The sequence below is a fragment of the Podarcis raffonei genome, chromosome 1 (assembly GCF_027172205.1).
Source record: "Podarcis raffonei isolate rPodRaf1 chromosome 1, rPodRaf1.pri, whole genome shotgun sequence".
Lineage (NCBI taxonomy): Eukaryota > Metazoa > Chordata > Lepidosauria > Squamata > Lacertidae > Podarcis > Podarcis raffonei.
The window spans coordinates 44,724,467-44,740,403 of NC_070602.1; the positions used below are offsets into that span (position 1 = coordinate 44,724,467).

Here is a 15,937-nt window from a genome sequence, read left to right on the forward strand (position 1 = left end):
CACACTTCTTCAGATACCATGTCTATGTCACTAATGCATTGGCAATATAATGAGAAAGGTCATGACTCTTACACTACAAGTAACACATCGTGAATGCTCAGGAGAATGGAAACCTAAATACTTTGCACACCACTGCCTGATTGGGTAGACCTATTAAAAGGTTAATGAAACTGCTTGAGAAAGAATCAATTGAAATAACTGTCCTCTGGAAAGTTTCATTTACTACTTCTAACCCTGCATTATCTACATGAAAATCTGTTATCATTTCAAGAAGTTTTCCAACTTGTATTTCCATATATCAGCAAAATATTGTTTAAAGGCCATACTTGAAAATGTAGGCTAAATGTGAACAGCTTCTGAAATAATAGCACAGCATGATTAAAAAACCTGAATGTCATAATACAGGTAGATCCTGTGGTTCAGGTTTGAACAGCAACAATTCTGTAGTGCAGCAACTGCACCTCACCTTTGGGAACTAGATCGGCAACATCCTTTGTCTGAATCACACAACCCGTATAAAAAACCTTTAATGACAAGAATTAATGTTTGAGACTACACACAGCTAAGTCTGAAAAGGAAGTACAATATAAAATTTTATTTTAAGGGGGGAAAGAATATGCAGGTTTCCCAAATATTTATAATTTATTGCTTCAAATTAACCTGTTGTACAGTTAGTGAATCCCAGACACTGTGCAAGGCTACCAGCAGGCAATTATAGCGTAAGCCACTTCTCTGCAGAAGGTATGCAATGAAGCTGAATCGAGGCACATAAAAGCTTTTCTGTGAAGGAGAAAAGTACACTTGAGATGCCTCAGTGGAGCATGCGGCTTTACTGGCAGCAGACATATCATTAATCTGTGTCAGAATGGACTGCACAAATAATAATTTCTATGTAAACACTTCGTTTTGCTGTCCTTTACATATTAATATCTCGTGTAGTCTTCACCTGCAGTACCTGTCTAGGAAGCTGAACAAAAGCAACAAACATAATGCATTGACACTCTATGAATTTAAGGGAACAAAGTACCAAAAATCAGTTTAATCTTAGCAGAAGAACAAATCCCAAACCCAGCAGTAAGACACAGTTGGTATTCACTGCATATAACACAGAAATAGATGTGATATTGAGGACAGACTTCACTGGACAGTGTACTTAAGGTAGCCAGGGAAGCAGCTCCTAGAAAAGGCCAAGCTGTTTTGCAGCAGATCAAATTACACACTAAATTTATCCTAGTGTTTCATTCATCTTAGGATCTTACCAAGCACGTAGTGAAATCAAAACAGCATAGAAAGGCTTTTCCTTAACTTTTATTTCCTCAACTATGGTGACTTTCTGCCAAAAACTATAAATCACTGAATGATTACAGTCACAAAAAACTAAAAAATAATAAATAGCTGTTATGGGATGTTGAGATAACTTCCCCATTCAGATCCTCTGAACCAATTGCTCCTATCACAAGCCTTTGTTCACCTGCTGCTGAACTCTCAAATTCATCTTTATCACCTTTATAAAAGATTAGGCTTTTAAAAATAATGTTAAGACAATAACATTACAACCTACAAGGGCCCAGGATTTTTCAGTATCACAGCAATGAGGATACAACAAAGCTACAGAGGACAACGAGTGGGAACATAATAGGGAATTAAAAATACTGCAATGGAAGTGTCTGCATTACTCGAAAGCTGGAGTTTTCATGAAGACTTAACCACTTCAACACAATAGTGACTCCAAAGTGTAGACCAGGTGCTCAATATAAAACACACACCCACTTTGAAATCTGATTTTTAAAGAAGTTGCTCCTTTAACTTTTTGGTACAAGTGCAGATGCTACTTCCCCCTCCCTTCAGAAAAATCATTGTCACTTTTCATTCTACTCATAATCGAAGTGACTATACACAGTGCAAATATTATGCTCATTCATATTTACATGCTTCTCAAAAAACAAAACAAAAAATACACATTTTCCAGTTCTGATCATATTGTTATTAGACTAGTTCCCTTGGAACTTTTATATCAGTGGTGATACCCACTCCCAAATACAAAGGATAAGGTTCGATGGCCAATGCCTATTTATATACAACATTAGCAGTAAGGAAATCTAGGTACAGCCTCTCTGGAAGTGCCTGCCTCCAAATGACTGATAAAAGTGGATCTCAATGTAATGCTGATGAAACAATCATATAATTTTCCCCAACTATGATCAGAATACAGAATCCAACACAAAATGCATTTTTGCCTTGCTTGACTTGACAATTTGACTTGGGTCTTCCTTGGAATGAGAACTGCTACAAAAACTGGAGTGTGATGGCATCTCGTTGCTATTTAGCTTTCATTCTTCCTCATGCTGAAGTGCTCTGAGGCTAACCTGATGCCAAGTATATAAAATAATAGTTAGATGTCAGTTTCCCCTACTATGCCAGCATTGGCAGATTACATGGCGAGTCATCTGGTAAAGCGACGTGGGGCTCAAGTTGTTTGTAAGCAACATGCCTCAGAAGATTCCTCCAACTTCTCCAATGCCTCCAATTCTCTTCACTCTCCTTCCAGGTAAGCACCATGGCTTCTGCAGTCCACATGACAATCATTTCAGGTGTCTGCTGCACTCACTTCTTTGGAACAGAAATAATGCACGACTATTGCATTAGGATAGCGGGCGAAGGCACTATAGGAAGAGAAAAGGTCGGTGCATCAAGTTATCTGGTTATCTTAATAATTTTAAAATAATATTAAAAACGCCACTTGGTTTAGTTATCTTTAGAAGGACACAGAACAGGCTCCTCTTTACAAAAATCTATACTTTTTGAAAGGTCACATCTCAACCACCCTTTCTCTCTGCAGTTCTTAGTGTTTCCTTTGTGTTCCTGTAGCATCGTGTGCATGTTTCCTTCCCTTCTTGCTAGTAGGTGGCTTATCTAGTGTTTGGCAAGACTTAAAAGATATTTTCAAAAATTCCAAAAACCAAAGACATATAGTAGTTTCCATGATGCATTTTTGTGCATCCTTTTTGAAGAACAGTATCACAAATGTTGAGTAAGCATGAATTCCAAAGGATAGTTATGTCAGTTCACTTATTTGATTCAGAAAAGTTCACACTAAGAGGCAAGCCAAGTGAATTCCACCACCATGCCCCCCCCTCCTGATACCCACTTATCAGGGAAGAATTCTCATTGAATCTAGCGGTTCTTTCTTCTGAATAAACATGCTTAGGAGTGCATTGTCAGAGAATTACCGTATTTTTCGCACGATTGGACGCACCGAACCATAGGGCGCACCTAGTTTTTTTGGGGGGAAATAAAGGAAGAAATTTTTCCCTTTATTTCCCCCCCAAAAGCAGGTCAGGGAAACCGAACCAGGTCGAGGAACAGCGGGATAGTGGCGCTGCACCTCCCTGCTGTCCCCCGAGCTTGTGGGGCTGGCTGATGTCTGCCTGGCGCGCGGGGCGCTCTGCTTCAGGGCGCCCCGCCCGCCGGGCGGCAGGCTGCTATTCGCAGCTTGGGGAACCTTGCGGGGAACTCCTGCAGGGCTCCCCACACTGCGGATGTCTGCCCGGCGCGAGGGGCGCTCTGATTCAGGGCGCCCCTCGCGCCGGGCGGCAGGCTGCTATCCGCAGCGTGGGGAGCCTTGCAGGGAACTCCTGCAAGGCTCCCCACGCTGCGGATGTGTTCCCGAAGCGCCGGGCGCTCTGCTTTCAGGGCGCCCGACGCTCCGGGAAGCAGGCTGCTATCCGCAGCCTAGACATCCCTGCGGGACCTCCCGCAGGGTTGCCTAGGCTGCGGATGTGTTCCCGAAGCGCCGGGCGCTCTGCTTTCAGGGCGCCCGACGCTCCGGGAAGCAGGCTGCTATCCGCAGCCTAGACATCCCTGCGGGATCTCCCGCAGGGTTGCCTAGGCTGCGGATGTGTTCCCGAAGCGCCGGGCGCTCTGCTTTCAGGGCGCGCGACGCTCCAGGAAGCAGGTTGCTATCCGCAGCCTAGACATCCCTGCGGGACCTCCCGCAGGGTTGCCTAGGCTGCGGATGTGTTCCCGAAGCACCGGGCACTCTGCTTTCAGGGCGCCCGACGCTCCGGGAAGCAGGCTGCTATCCGCAGCCTAGACACGGCTAGCGGAGCGCTAATCCCGAAGCTTGGGGCTGCGGAGCTCAGCGCGCCCCAAGCTTCTGGGTGCCGGCAAGGTCTAGACGGCTAGCGGAGACCTTGCCGGCACCCAGAAGCTTGGGGCGCGCTGAGCTCCGCACGCCCCAAGCTTCGGGATTAATGCAGCGCTCCGCTAGCCATGGGAGAGCTGGGTCTCCCACGGCTAGCGGATAGCTTCCTGAAGCCTGGCTTCAGCGAAAGCCTGCATTCGCTCCATAGGACGCACACACATTTTCCCTTGCTTTTTAGGAGGGAAAAAGTGCGTCCTATGGTGCGAAAAATACGGTAACTGTACACTCTAAGAATGCCTTGGCAGGCATCCTAGCCCACTGCTGCTCTTCCACAAAAATTGTGCAAAAAATCAGACTGAGTAGCAATTTCCACATACCTATTTCCAATCTTCTTTTTACACACACTGCAAAGTTTTTCCTCTGTGATTATACATTTCACTTGCTGGTGTAAAATCCGTTCCTCCTGTACCTATGGCAAAATAAGAACAAATAAAATAGAACATTCCCGCACACCCTGAAGAAATATGAAAATTACCTTCATAACAGTTAAACTAATTATTGTTGCTGTTTTTTGGTATTACAATTTACCAATTTCTCTACCAAACAACCCCCTCACATACAACAGCCCAACATTTGCTTTAAACATTCCCTTTGATAAATATGGAGAAGTAACATTAACAACATACTCTCAGGAATTCAGCATGGAGAAGGTTTTTTAGTACTTGACTGAATCTTTTCTTCTGGGCATTTTCTTCAAGGACTTTTTCCAGGAAGATTCGAATCTCGCTAATTTGAGTATTTGCTGGGAGGAGGTTTATTGCCTACAGATACAACCAAGGGGAAATTAATATGTTAGGATTCTTCCAAAATACAATTCCAGTATTCCAACTTTTCATGGTTGTATGGGCGGGGGGAGGAATATATCTTGCAAAATTTGGTATAAATAAATTCACAAGTTACGTGTACGTTAGCTCTTTAAAAAAACAAATTCTCTGGATACAGCTTAATTTTATTTGCAAAGGAAGTGGCCCTTCAAGCAGCTTGTGGAAGAAAAAGGGGTATTCAAACACAAAAGCTAGTTTATTTTAATGCAATATGCAATAGAGGTTTCTTGCATCATATCTACTCCATTCCACAATGCGGTGTGCTTCATTAAAAAATAATAATCCTTACTTTGGTAGTGTCCAACTTGCTGTGATGAAGTTCCAAAACCTGCAATGCAGCCTGGAGATTGGCTTGAGGCTCCAATAGTTTCATCTTGATTGGTCCCAAGCAGTGAACACTAGGTGGTGAGAGGTACATCCGGAGAAGAGACAAGTATACCTGTTTGACACAAAGCAAACCACTGTATTTAAAATCCACTCCAAAATGTCTGGGACTAAGTATGCCACTACACGACAGAGACAGTGCCATCTTATAACAAAACTCTTATCTTGACCAAGAAGTATTTACAGCTTTATATAAGCTCTTGCTCAAATGGCATGAACAAGAGTCCACAGCGCTCCTGGCAAAAGTGTTTCCCATTTATTTCAGAAGTTAAAGCTGATCTTTATCTGCGAAAGAAATGCACTAATTAGTATATTGCAACACCCTTAGGTATTTATGCCTGCAATGGGAGGTATAGTGCAATGCATACGTGTAGAAACAATCCTACTGTACAAAGGTAAAATTAAGTAGCAGACATAAATGTGTGAGCGTGCAAACACACCTATTTCCTTGTAAAAACGTAAGAGCCCGCCCATCAGGTCCAGCATCCTGTTCTTACAGTGTCCAACCAGATCCGTGGGAGACCCACAAGCAGAAATTGAGCACAAGAGTGCTCTCCCCTCCTGTTCAGCTGGTACTCGGAAGCATTACATTCATACCTCATGTTACAGACGCTTCAGGTTACGTGTTTTCAGGTTGCGGACCGCGGGAAACTCGGAAATACCGGAATAGGTTACTTCCAGGTTTCGCCTCTCACACATGCGCAGAAGAGCTAAATTGTGCTTTGCGCATGCGCAGAAGCGCCAAATCGCGACTGCACCTGCGCAGACCTGCGCTTCAGGATGCGAACGCTGCGGGTTGCGTACATGCCTCTGTCACGGATTACGTCCGCAACCCGAGATTCCACTGTAGTACCTCCGACCGTAGAGGCAGAGCGCAGCCATTGTGGCTAGTAGCCCTGCTCCACCCTCCATTTAATCCTCTGTTAGCTACATAGCCTCCTGCTGGCCAAGCCACCACTCCTTTTCCCACCTCACACACAACTGTGATTAATGGGTAGAAAGGGGGCCTTTTGTGTGAGGCTGGCCAACTGAAACCGCACAAGCTCAGTCACGCCTGTGCAGTAACTGCCTGAAACAAGTTTTGTAGCAATATAATGCTAGGAAGCCAAGGCAGATGAAGCTCCTCCACCAGGGGAGAAATGATGGCCTTGGCAATGAGCCCCACTCACCGCTGCAGGGTGCAAAGTTGCTTCAAATACAACAATATATTTTCCAAAGCAATTTGCTTGGAAATAAGAGATTACTTGATTTGCACACACATACCGAGAAACACCCGAGTATTTAAATGACTTGAATACTTATAAAATTTCAAGTCTTGCAAGCTCATTTGTTTTGGGCATAAAATCTTTTACTCACTCCAATTACCTGCCATGAAATTTGTTGATGCTACAAACTATGTAACAGAAACAGGATAATTAAAGGAAGCGTGTTTTGTAAACTCCAAGATAACAGAAAATAAGCTACTCACATCTTTGCTGCCATCTTTGCTTTTGTCATAGTGTTTGTGACAGTAACTGAAACACAACAGCATATACAGGAAACTCAGAGTGGCCTTGAAGTCCAGCTTATTTTAAAATTTACATATTTTGACTTATTACCCTACAATTATCAGTGAGTACTGTGCTGCAACCTTCCACCAATAGTTTGACTTTACCCCCAAAGGCAAACTCTTCCACTGTCTCCCGAGGCAGATGGATGCCTATCAACTGGAAAGGCATTTAAACTGATTTCTCAGTTTGCAAATTAAAATGTTAAAAAGGTCTGATCATATGTAAGAAAGAAAAATACTTTCCAGGATTAAAACATTTTTCTATGCCATATTTATGCATACATATTTGCACAATGAATCATATGTCTATGCAACAAAACAAACAAACCAGGGTCGCTTGGTAAGTGCACCTGCTAATTTCTTATGTTCTTAAGACTGTTAATGAACTGGCTACTAGGACCCCTTTGCTAATTACAATTAAGACACACAAGGCTCTCTTCCCCACCATTCATTTGTTCAAATTAGGCTCATTTCCTTTCCAATAGGCTGCGATGTGTGTGTGGTGCCTGCAACAGTTGTTTGCAGATGTGCCACAAAGGCTGGCGACCCCCGATGCAGAGGGGAACAAATTAAGGTGGGAAATGACTACGTACACCTCCCACTTAAACAGGTAAGAACGTACTAAGTTGGTTTGCTTCTTTAAAAACTAACAAAGTGTTGCTGTTAAGCAAAAACTTACTTTTCAGCCATTTTTGTATCCTTCAGGATGTGAACATATATGAAGAGAGCTTGCTCATGATTTCCCATCCGTCCCAGCAGCAGAGCACGTTCTTCTAGGAGGCCTGCAGGCAGGAGTAGAAGAAAAGTAGCTATTATTGCCTTCAACAGCAACACAATTCTGCAAAGTTGGCTATGGGAATTTGTCAAATGAGTAAGATGACAAGAGCAAACTAAGTAGCAGAGGAAGATCATCTTTTGTTACAATACCTGGACAGAAGGAAGAGGAAGAGCTCAGTTTATTCTAGAAATCAGTAGCATCACACTGTTGGTTGTTGTTGTTTTTATTCCTCTGTACACCACTTTTCAGTTACCCATAGCTTTTCAGCCAAACAGTGAGCATTTTAAACATTGTTCTTCACATAAAACAGTCAATCGTCCTCTATCAACAGTATCAGATGTATTTATAATGGGCCATTATGCAGCATCTCTTCCACCATAGGCCAACACAGACATGCTGCCCTAGGCTCCTTTGGGAGGATGGAGCGGGTACCAATATAAAATTTAATAATAATAAGGGGAAATCCCTTTACATTACTGAGACATGGATAACTGCTACATTCTCTTTTCCAGCACTTAAAATGTCTTTAAGTTTTTTTAAAAGGACTAAAGAAAAATACGATTCCACTGCAATAACTATAGCTAATTGCCCCCAGCAATGAAGGAGATCAATATGGCTGCCCCATCTCTTACCATCAAAGGGGAAGTCACTGATGAGCTGCTCAGCATTGTAGCAACTGGAAGTCTCAAGGAAGAAAAGAAGTTTTTGCCGATACTCTCCGAGTTCCCCCTCCTCTTCTCCAGCTGCCACCGGTGGTTTATCTGAAACAGATGGTTAACATCACCAAATGTGAAGCCATAAAATGAAGTTATCTGAAGTCCCACTCCCACTAGACAAGAGACCCACTGAAACAAAGATGCTTCTGAACATCTCATGCAAAGTAAAATTTAATAATGTTCCTAATAGTGCACAACTGAGATACATTACCTAACAGTAGCTGCTTACAGTCTGCAATCTACAGAATCACCCTTGTGTTTAAAAACAAAGGTCCATCTAATCCACCTTCCTGTCCTCACAGTGGCCAATCCAACAGTTCTCTCCCCACCTGCAATTGCCAGCAACTGGTATTCAGAAGCATGCTGCCTCCAATTCTTTTATTCAACTACCTCTTCTCCATAGTTTGTCCCATAGTTTCTTATTTTGGCACACTGAAGTAGACGAGGGGTGAAAATACCTGGAGGAAAAGAGCTGAGATATTCCTTCATTAATCCTTGCACTTTTTCACAGTAGAGCTGAATCAGGCAGTTGTGGAACTCTGAACCAGCCTCTTCCCAGGTTTGGATTATATGTTCCTGTAAATACATGTCCACAACCCATGTATGACAGCTGACCGTAGAAGACCCTGCCTCTTCCCATCAATATTTCAATGTGTGTTCAAGAGAAGCCACTTTTTTCTTCCTTCATATAAACCAGGAATCCTACAAAACCGGCTACATACGTCCTGGATTAGCTACTGCTACATGTTTATAATTTGCTCACCTTCAAAAACTGCGTCAGATAGACCTAGAAGTCAGACACAAATTGCTGTTATCAGAACAGGGCATGCAGGTAACAGCATGAGTTCTTACCAAGTATGGAACAGCCAGGTTTTTAAAGTTCTCTATCAAGAAACTGAGGACTTTGTTTCGAGGAAGCGATTCCACTTCAGGAAGATCTTCTGTAAATATCTGCCAGTCAAAAAGGTTGAATTTCACAAAGTTAATTTGTGTACATTTACACTCGTTTTTCCAAGGGAAGTCAAACACTTCAATTCACAAGCCCCAAAATGACACACAATATCTTTCTGAAGGAGCAGCAGCAACTAAGCTTCAACCTTCTCCAGCTGAAAGCACAATATACAAACACAGAACATTGCGGGTAAACCTCTTGCCCTACTTCTCTGTATCAGCAAGTAGCATTCTATAGCCAGTGTAAAACTGAGTGTAAAACTTAAACTGAGATATCGCATGCATTCATGACCTCCACTTATTGACCGGGTTCTGGAAAGGAACTTGCAGCTACTTTGCTTCTTCCTAGTCTTACTATTGTGCCACACTGAACTAACCCAGGGTTTGGCTTAGCACGTCATGTGAACTGGGACTTTTGGTTAAGCTCTCCCCGCCCTAACCACAAGCTGTAGTCAAGGTTTGTTCTTGACTGGAAGTTCTTCTCTAGAACTGCTTGCGGCCTTGGTAAGTCATAGTTTTATTTTACCAGGTTGTGCAAACCAGGCCACAATCAGCACAGCAACAGGCAATTCTTGTCTTCTAAAACCAAACAACGAGAACTGATGCAACTCAAGATGAAACCTCACTCAGAGCTACCAACTTCATCCTGTCTTTCAGTGACTGGGTTCAAAAAGCTATTGTGGGCTTGATGTACCCTAGATATCATTTCACAGCTTCTTTTTGCTTTCATTAGTCAACTCTAGACATTACTGGTAAGTAAGGATAAGCGAGATAAGCTTTCAATAAACCAAGGGAATGCATTTTTCAAGTACTGCAAAGCTGCTGCATATAAACAGATAATCTGAGTTATTGCTAACTTGTAAGTGTGGCTTCTGTCAACATGTTATGGTAGATATTACCATATTTACTCTAACGCTCACCTTTTTTTGGCCAAATTATGAAAATTAAGGTGTGCATTAGATTCAATGGCAGATTTACATTTGCCAGCAAATACTTTTTTTAGTTTCAAGGTTCTGAAAATTAAGGTGAACATTAGATTTGATGGTGCATTAGACTTGAGTAAATACGGTATATGCAGCAGCTTCCTTTTTGGACACATGAGGTAGAATGGTCAGTGCTTACAAATCTATGTGAGAGAGGCCGTATATAGCCACACAGGGAAAGCTACTATTAAGAGCAATTCATAAGGGTCTTTGTGTGGACCCAGAACACTTAAAGCAGCCCTTTATTTACAATTATGATAGCCTTATGAGTGTGAACTAAGCGAGCGAAATATTAGAAGGATCTGCCTAATACTATTTGCTTTACTATCAGTGCAGTCAGTAGGCACACCCTAATTCTCTCCACCTTTATTTTCAAATGTGACCAAGTGTGCTTACTTTCAATCCATCTTCAGGAAAGTCTCTAAGTACCCAAACAGAATAGGAGAATATTAAGTTCAAGTTGTCTGTGCCTAGAATAAGAAACAAAGCAAAATGGAATTGAACTAGACTGCAAGCTATAGAGTAAGGTGTAAATGACAGCTAGATCCATCACTTAAAAAAAAATTTTTTTTTAAGGCACTTTTTACAAGCCACCTTGAGTCCCTTTTATGGAAAAATTACCCTGCTGGGATGCCTTTCTCTGAATATTAGGACATGGCTGTTAATGCCACCATAATTTCTAATGCTGCTCCTAAAGAAGCCTATCAGGCTTAAACTCCATCTCTGGGAGATCAAGAGAACCCACTTCACTTAAAATTTTGGGCTGAGTTGACTGATGTCCACAGGTTTTCATATTTTTACTGTATGGTCAACCAAATTTACGAAACTGACTCATAAATAATTCTGTGAATTATTTTGGAGTGTGGGGTGGTTTTTTCCCATTTGTCTTTTGTGAGCCATCACAATCTATTTGTTCCATGGAAAGGTAGGACAAGTTGTGAAAACAGAAGGTATATTCAGCTGCACTCACCCAAGTGTTGCAAATACTGCACGGTCCTCTCATGGCCCTTCAAGGGGGAGTTAGCTTTCTTTGACTGATCCACTAGCACCTGCAAAGCTGCAGAAAAACAGAAGAAAGACCTATTGGGATTTTCCTTTAGTTACCCATGACCAAGGCTCCTCAGTTAATATGAAGAACTGTGTGTTTTGTGCCCTGACAAACCAGAGGTAGTCTTCCCCTACACAAACACACACAATAATGTTTGGTGGGGATGAGCATGAAGGTAGATTGGGATCTACTGGTAAATCTCTGGGTGCTTTGCAGTCATGTGGCAAGAATTTCTGAGTCCCGATTGTTTACAGCAGCAACAAAATGACTTTCCCCACCTAAATTAGACTGCTGAAATGAAGAAAACTAAGTAGTATTGAACTTTTGTGTGAAAAGACAGCAAGTTCACCTCAATTCCAGCACTGAAAACAAGTTTTCAGGCTCAGAATGGAATCTATTCTTTAATTCTATCTGTATGTGGTTTGCACCAGAATCTGGTTGCTGGCCAAACTAGATCCAACAGGCCAGGAGTCTGTTCACTCTTGAGCAAAAGGTCAAGACAGTACTTTGAATTCTATTTTTAACATCCACGTGTCTGTAACGTAATATATGCTACTATGACAGCTTCTTGCATGCTTCCTCTTTCTTTTTCCACCTGCCTCTGGGAATTTATTTGTCTGCCATTCCCTATGCTATTCTGCCCTGGATATGGAAGTATTGGGAAACAAAATGCCCTAAAACCAGTTCCCTAACAGAAGAGCGTAGCAGCAGCAGTAGAATGGCTATCCAGTAAGAGTTAATTGAAAGAGAAACATGAACAGCACAAAAAGATAAAATTCACAGCATCAAGGGTATCCTTTTGATGTAGCTTTGTCTTTGCCCTATGAAGCCATTTAATATTGTAAAGTTGCAATTAACTAAAAAGTTAAAATAGTGTAAAACAATAGGTCTGTTGAGATTGCAAACTAAAGGATCCCCTCAATGCAGCTGCCCACCCCCATCCCTCCCCGGCTTCAAATAACAGCTCTGTATCTTTATACTAGAAAGCCTCATGCCATCATTATCTATTTTTATCCACCCAGGCCTTTGATAACTATGGCTTCTATGGCAGAGTTCATCTTTTAGTGGGGTGGGTATGACTTACATTATGTTATTTTAGATGGGCATTTTAGATATTTTGTATTATCTGTTGTTTTAACTTTCTAGTTTCCACTGTTTTTACCAGTTGTATTTTATCTTAAGTCACTCTGAGACTCACTTTTTTTGGTAAAAGGCAACAAACAAATGTAAATAATAATAATATATTCAAATCCTGAAACTTGGTGTTAGCAACCTACTTGTCAGTTCCGTCCCTTCAAATGCTGCTGCCCCTCCCTGTCTCTCCCCACAACTGAGAGACCATAACATGATGCATAGGGCCAACCTGCTACACGGGTATCACTGACCTAAATAAAAACACATCTAAGGGGCATTAGGAAAACGTGCCCCAAACAATATAGAAGCTACATTTTTTGAAGTGATCCAAATGGCAGAGGTCATTAAATAATACTTTTGGGCACCTTTTAGCTAGGATAGATCTAAGCCAGATTTACAAAGTCTATCTTACATACCAATTGATTCCCATCCCACAGAACTTACCTTTCTCATGCAGACCTTTCTTCTCATACAGTATGATCAGCTCGCTGTATTTGTGAGCTTTCTTGAGCACATGCTCACTTTCCTCTATGTGGCAGTGATTGTTCTCCAGTCGCAACAGTGGTGCCACTAGGGCCACATTGGTCTGTCAGTAAGGAGGAGCAATTTGAGGGAATCAGAAACAGTTTACTATGAACCAAAAGAGGCATGCATTTAGAACCAGGAAAAGGAAGATACTTATTAAAAATCTAAGTACTTATTTAAAAACAAGTCTTCACATGTAGTAGGGCTATGTACTTATGTGCTTTTACTAGCAAAGAGCAAGGGAAAACAATAATATTCCAGGGTATTTACTCTCCTCCTAAAAAAAATCATGCAGGCACTTTCCTTCATATTCAGATTTGTATCTCAAACAACCAGACAACCAATTCCACTGGCCCCTTTTCTTGTTTAGTAAGAGACTGTTGTCGTATTAAGAACAAACAACAGCAAACAACAGAGACCAAATGACAGTTACTAAGATTCAGCATGACCAAAACAAACCGATCATATATTTAATTTCTCCTCTGAATATTCATGTCCTCTAAAAATCTTGGTGCAATTTAAAGGCAAGCAGGATATATTTCAGCTGTGAAGAGTTTCAAAGAAGATACTGACCACAGCTTAGATTGCACCCAGGAAAGATCTGAGATAAGTGTAGGTGCCCCAAAGTGTTGTGTCTGTTTTCACCTTTAGTATTTTAAGCTTAAAGAGGGACTTAAACTCAATCTAAACCCTTGCCACTATTAGTCCTGAGTTTCCAACACCAAAACCCTAAATGCCTGGTTTGAGGAAGACACATGCATTTCAGAAAATGCAGAGAACTCACATGGAGGTAGCATTTCAACAGAGTGGTATCAATGATCTGCAGCAGCTTCTTCTTTGATTTGATGGTGGGAGTCCCCTCCATGAGGGGAGAAGTGCTGGACTGATGGTCTGAGTCATTCAGCTTTTTCACTAACTGACTTCTTTTCTGCAGAAATTAAGAGTCAAAAGAAGTGAAGTCATGCCACTCCTCACCCACATTACCTCAGAGAAAAACTGCATGTGACTGCAACCTTTTTATCCACATGGGTTCAGACAAACTGCATTTGCTTGTTAGTTCTTGTTGTACTGGCTTCTCCCATTCTTCTCCTTTTTCTAATATTCTGTTAACCTTGAAGCCCCTCCCCCTTCTCTCTGCACATGGTCAACATTTAGACTTAAGCTCACTGGGCAGAGGGAGATGTCTTTTATATGTTTGTTACTCTGTCCAGTACTGTATATGCTGACAGTGCTATATGAACAGCAAAGAAAGAGCTGACGCAGCGTATGATAATGAATCCCACCCACATGAAAAATAATTTCAGGAGTGTCAGGACTGGTCGTTGTCCTCTTCAGATCACCACACAAACGCTTCTTGTTCTTTTATAACTTTTTATTGCGTATTAACAAAACAATCTTATAAACGGTTCTTAACTATTATTCCTCAGAGTCACTTATTTCAGATACCTTCTGAGCTCTGCTTCTCCGTGACCAGCCACTCTCAAAATGGCGAAGGCACCCTCCCTTTCGCTTTCGCGCTCTTTTTTCTAACCTCCTGGCTAGAGCTGGCTTGTATCTCCCCTCCTCCCAATCTGAGCTAGAACTTAACCCTTGCCTTTCCTGGGAACATCCTGTCCCGCCCTGTTGTTCCTGTTGCTCTCTTCTGTTGGATTCACTGCTCTCCTCCCCCCCCCTTGGGGAAAACATGGAAACTTCTAACTCTTCCCTGACAAGGAGGTCCTGCAATGTCAAAACAGTCACAAGACCATCTACTACCAAAAATAGGATGCTCAAGGAGCCACTAAACACTTACCTGTGTTAGGTAGTCTATAAGTGCCAAGTGTGCTTTCTCCAGCTCTGCTGGAGACAGAACTGGAACAGGGTTGGGATACTGGAGCTGTTTCTTGTAATCACTGGGCAACAGTTCGGGATAGAGACCCATGACATGGGTAGGATCTAAACAAAATATATGACTGTAGTTAAGTCACAAAAAATCCAAACTATACTTCAAAGTGTATTCCGTTTTCAAACTCAATACCACCAAGTTTCCAGTTACAAGTTACCATAAACAATATCAAGGATCTCAGACTGGAAGTTGGAAGGCAGGAAATTTCACATTTCCACAGCTTCCATCAACAAACTGGTCCCTTGGCCAACTGTTCTTATGGCCAGCTTTCACAGACGATGGTAAATGTTTCCATGTAAATGTTTCCATGGTAGCTCCATTGAGAGTGGTAGAGATATAAGATTTGAGAGTTTATTACTACATGGATTGAAAGTATACAATCTGGTCGGACCAGAGCTATAGGGATGTCTCATACAACAGAAGCCTCACACTTGCCATGCATAAGAATTTCAAGTGGCCTTCCACATGGGTACTTTAGGACACATTTCCTGATATCTAGCCATAGGCTGCTTTCCTCCAGTCTGACCAGTGACCACAGCTCAATGCCATGTGAATTTGCCATTAAGTAGATGTTATTTTAGTTGTGATCTTGAGGTCAACATGAACTGTTTTAGGAGAGGTCATTCTCCAGTGGACATTAGGATTCCACCTAGTGCAATATCATTCTGCTTCCATTCTGCTTTGAAGACTTTAGAGGTCACAGCAATCTCCCATACCTATCTGTCTATTAAGTCCAGGCTACACAACTAACTTACCTGTCCCAAGCTTTGCAAAGACTTGCATCGATTCATCAAAGCGCTTTTGGCAGAAAAGGTTGAAGGCATACAGATTCTTAATATGATGGATTTGTTGTCGCTTTTCAGTATCAGAGTCATCCTTCATATCCTAACAAGTACAAAAATAGGCAAAAGATTTAAGAAGTGTTACTCTTTAAAGAATGTAAGATGGTTCCAGTA

The 15,937-nt window shown here is 41.9% G+C and overlaps 1 protein-coding gene across 3 annotated transcripts in view; it reads right to left on the reverse strand.

Moving 5' to 3' along the window:
- Nucleotides 1-576: 576 nt before the first annotated feature.
- Nucleotides 577-15,937, reverse strand: part of VPS39 (VPS39 subunit of HOPS complex) — a 29,768-nt gene continuing 14,407 nt past the window's right edge. For 2 of the 3 annotated variants that reach the window (XM_053383643.1, XM_053383634.1), the window contains 15 exons: nucleotides 15,737-15,866; nucleotides 14,889-15,031; nucleotides 13,881-14,024; nucleotides 13,016-13,157; nucleotides 11,360-11,446; nucleotides 10,786-10,859; nucleotides 9,308-9,406; nucleotides 8,914-9,031; nucleotides 8,372-8,500; nucleotides 7,641-7,743; nucleotides 6,881-6,926; nucleotides 5,318-5,467; nucleotides 4,831-4,965; nucleotides 4,522-4,613; nucleotides 577-2,663 (listed from right to left, as the gene is read on the reverse strand). In XM_053383643.1, the coding sequence (XP_053239618.1) occupies nucleotides 2,588-2,663; nucleotides 4,522-4,613; nucleotides 4,831-4,965; nucleotides 5,318-5,467; nucleotides 6,881-6,926; nucleotides 7,641-7,743; nucleotides 8,372-8,500; nucleotides 8,914-9,031; nucleotides 9,308-9,406; nucleotides 10,786-10,859; nucleotides 11,360-11,446; nucleotides 13,016-13,157; nucleotides 13,881-14,024; nucleotides 14,889-15,031; nucleotides 15,737-15,866 (1,668 nt within the window). In that variant the 3' untranslated portion in view covers nucleotides 577-2,587. The remainder of the gene's footprint in view (nucleotides 2,664-4,521; nucleotides 4,614-4,830; nucleotides 4,966-5,317; nucleotides 5,468-6,880; nucleotides 6,927-7,640; nucleotides 7,744-8,371; nucleotides 8,501-8,913; nucleotides 9,032-9,307; nucleotides 9,407-10,785; nucleotides 10,860-11,359; nucleotides 11,447-13,015; nucleotides 13,158-13,880; nucleotides 14,025-14,888; nucleotides 15,032-15,736; nucleotides 15,867-15,937) is intronic. The other variant, XM_053383653.1, reaches the window with a different exon arrangement.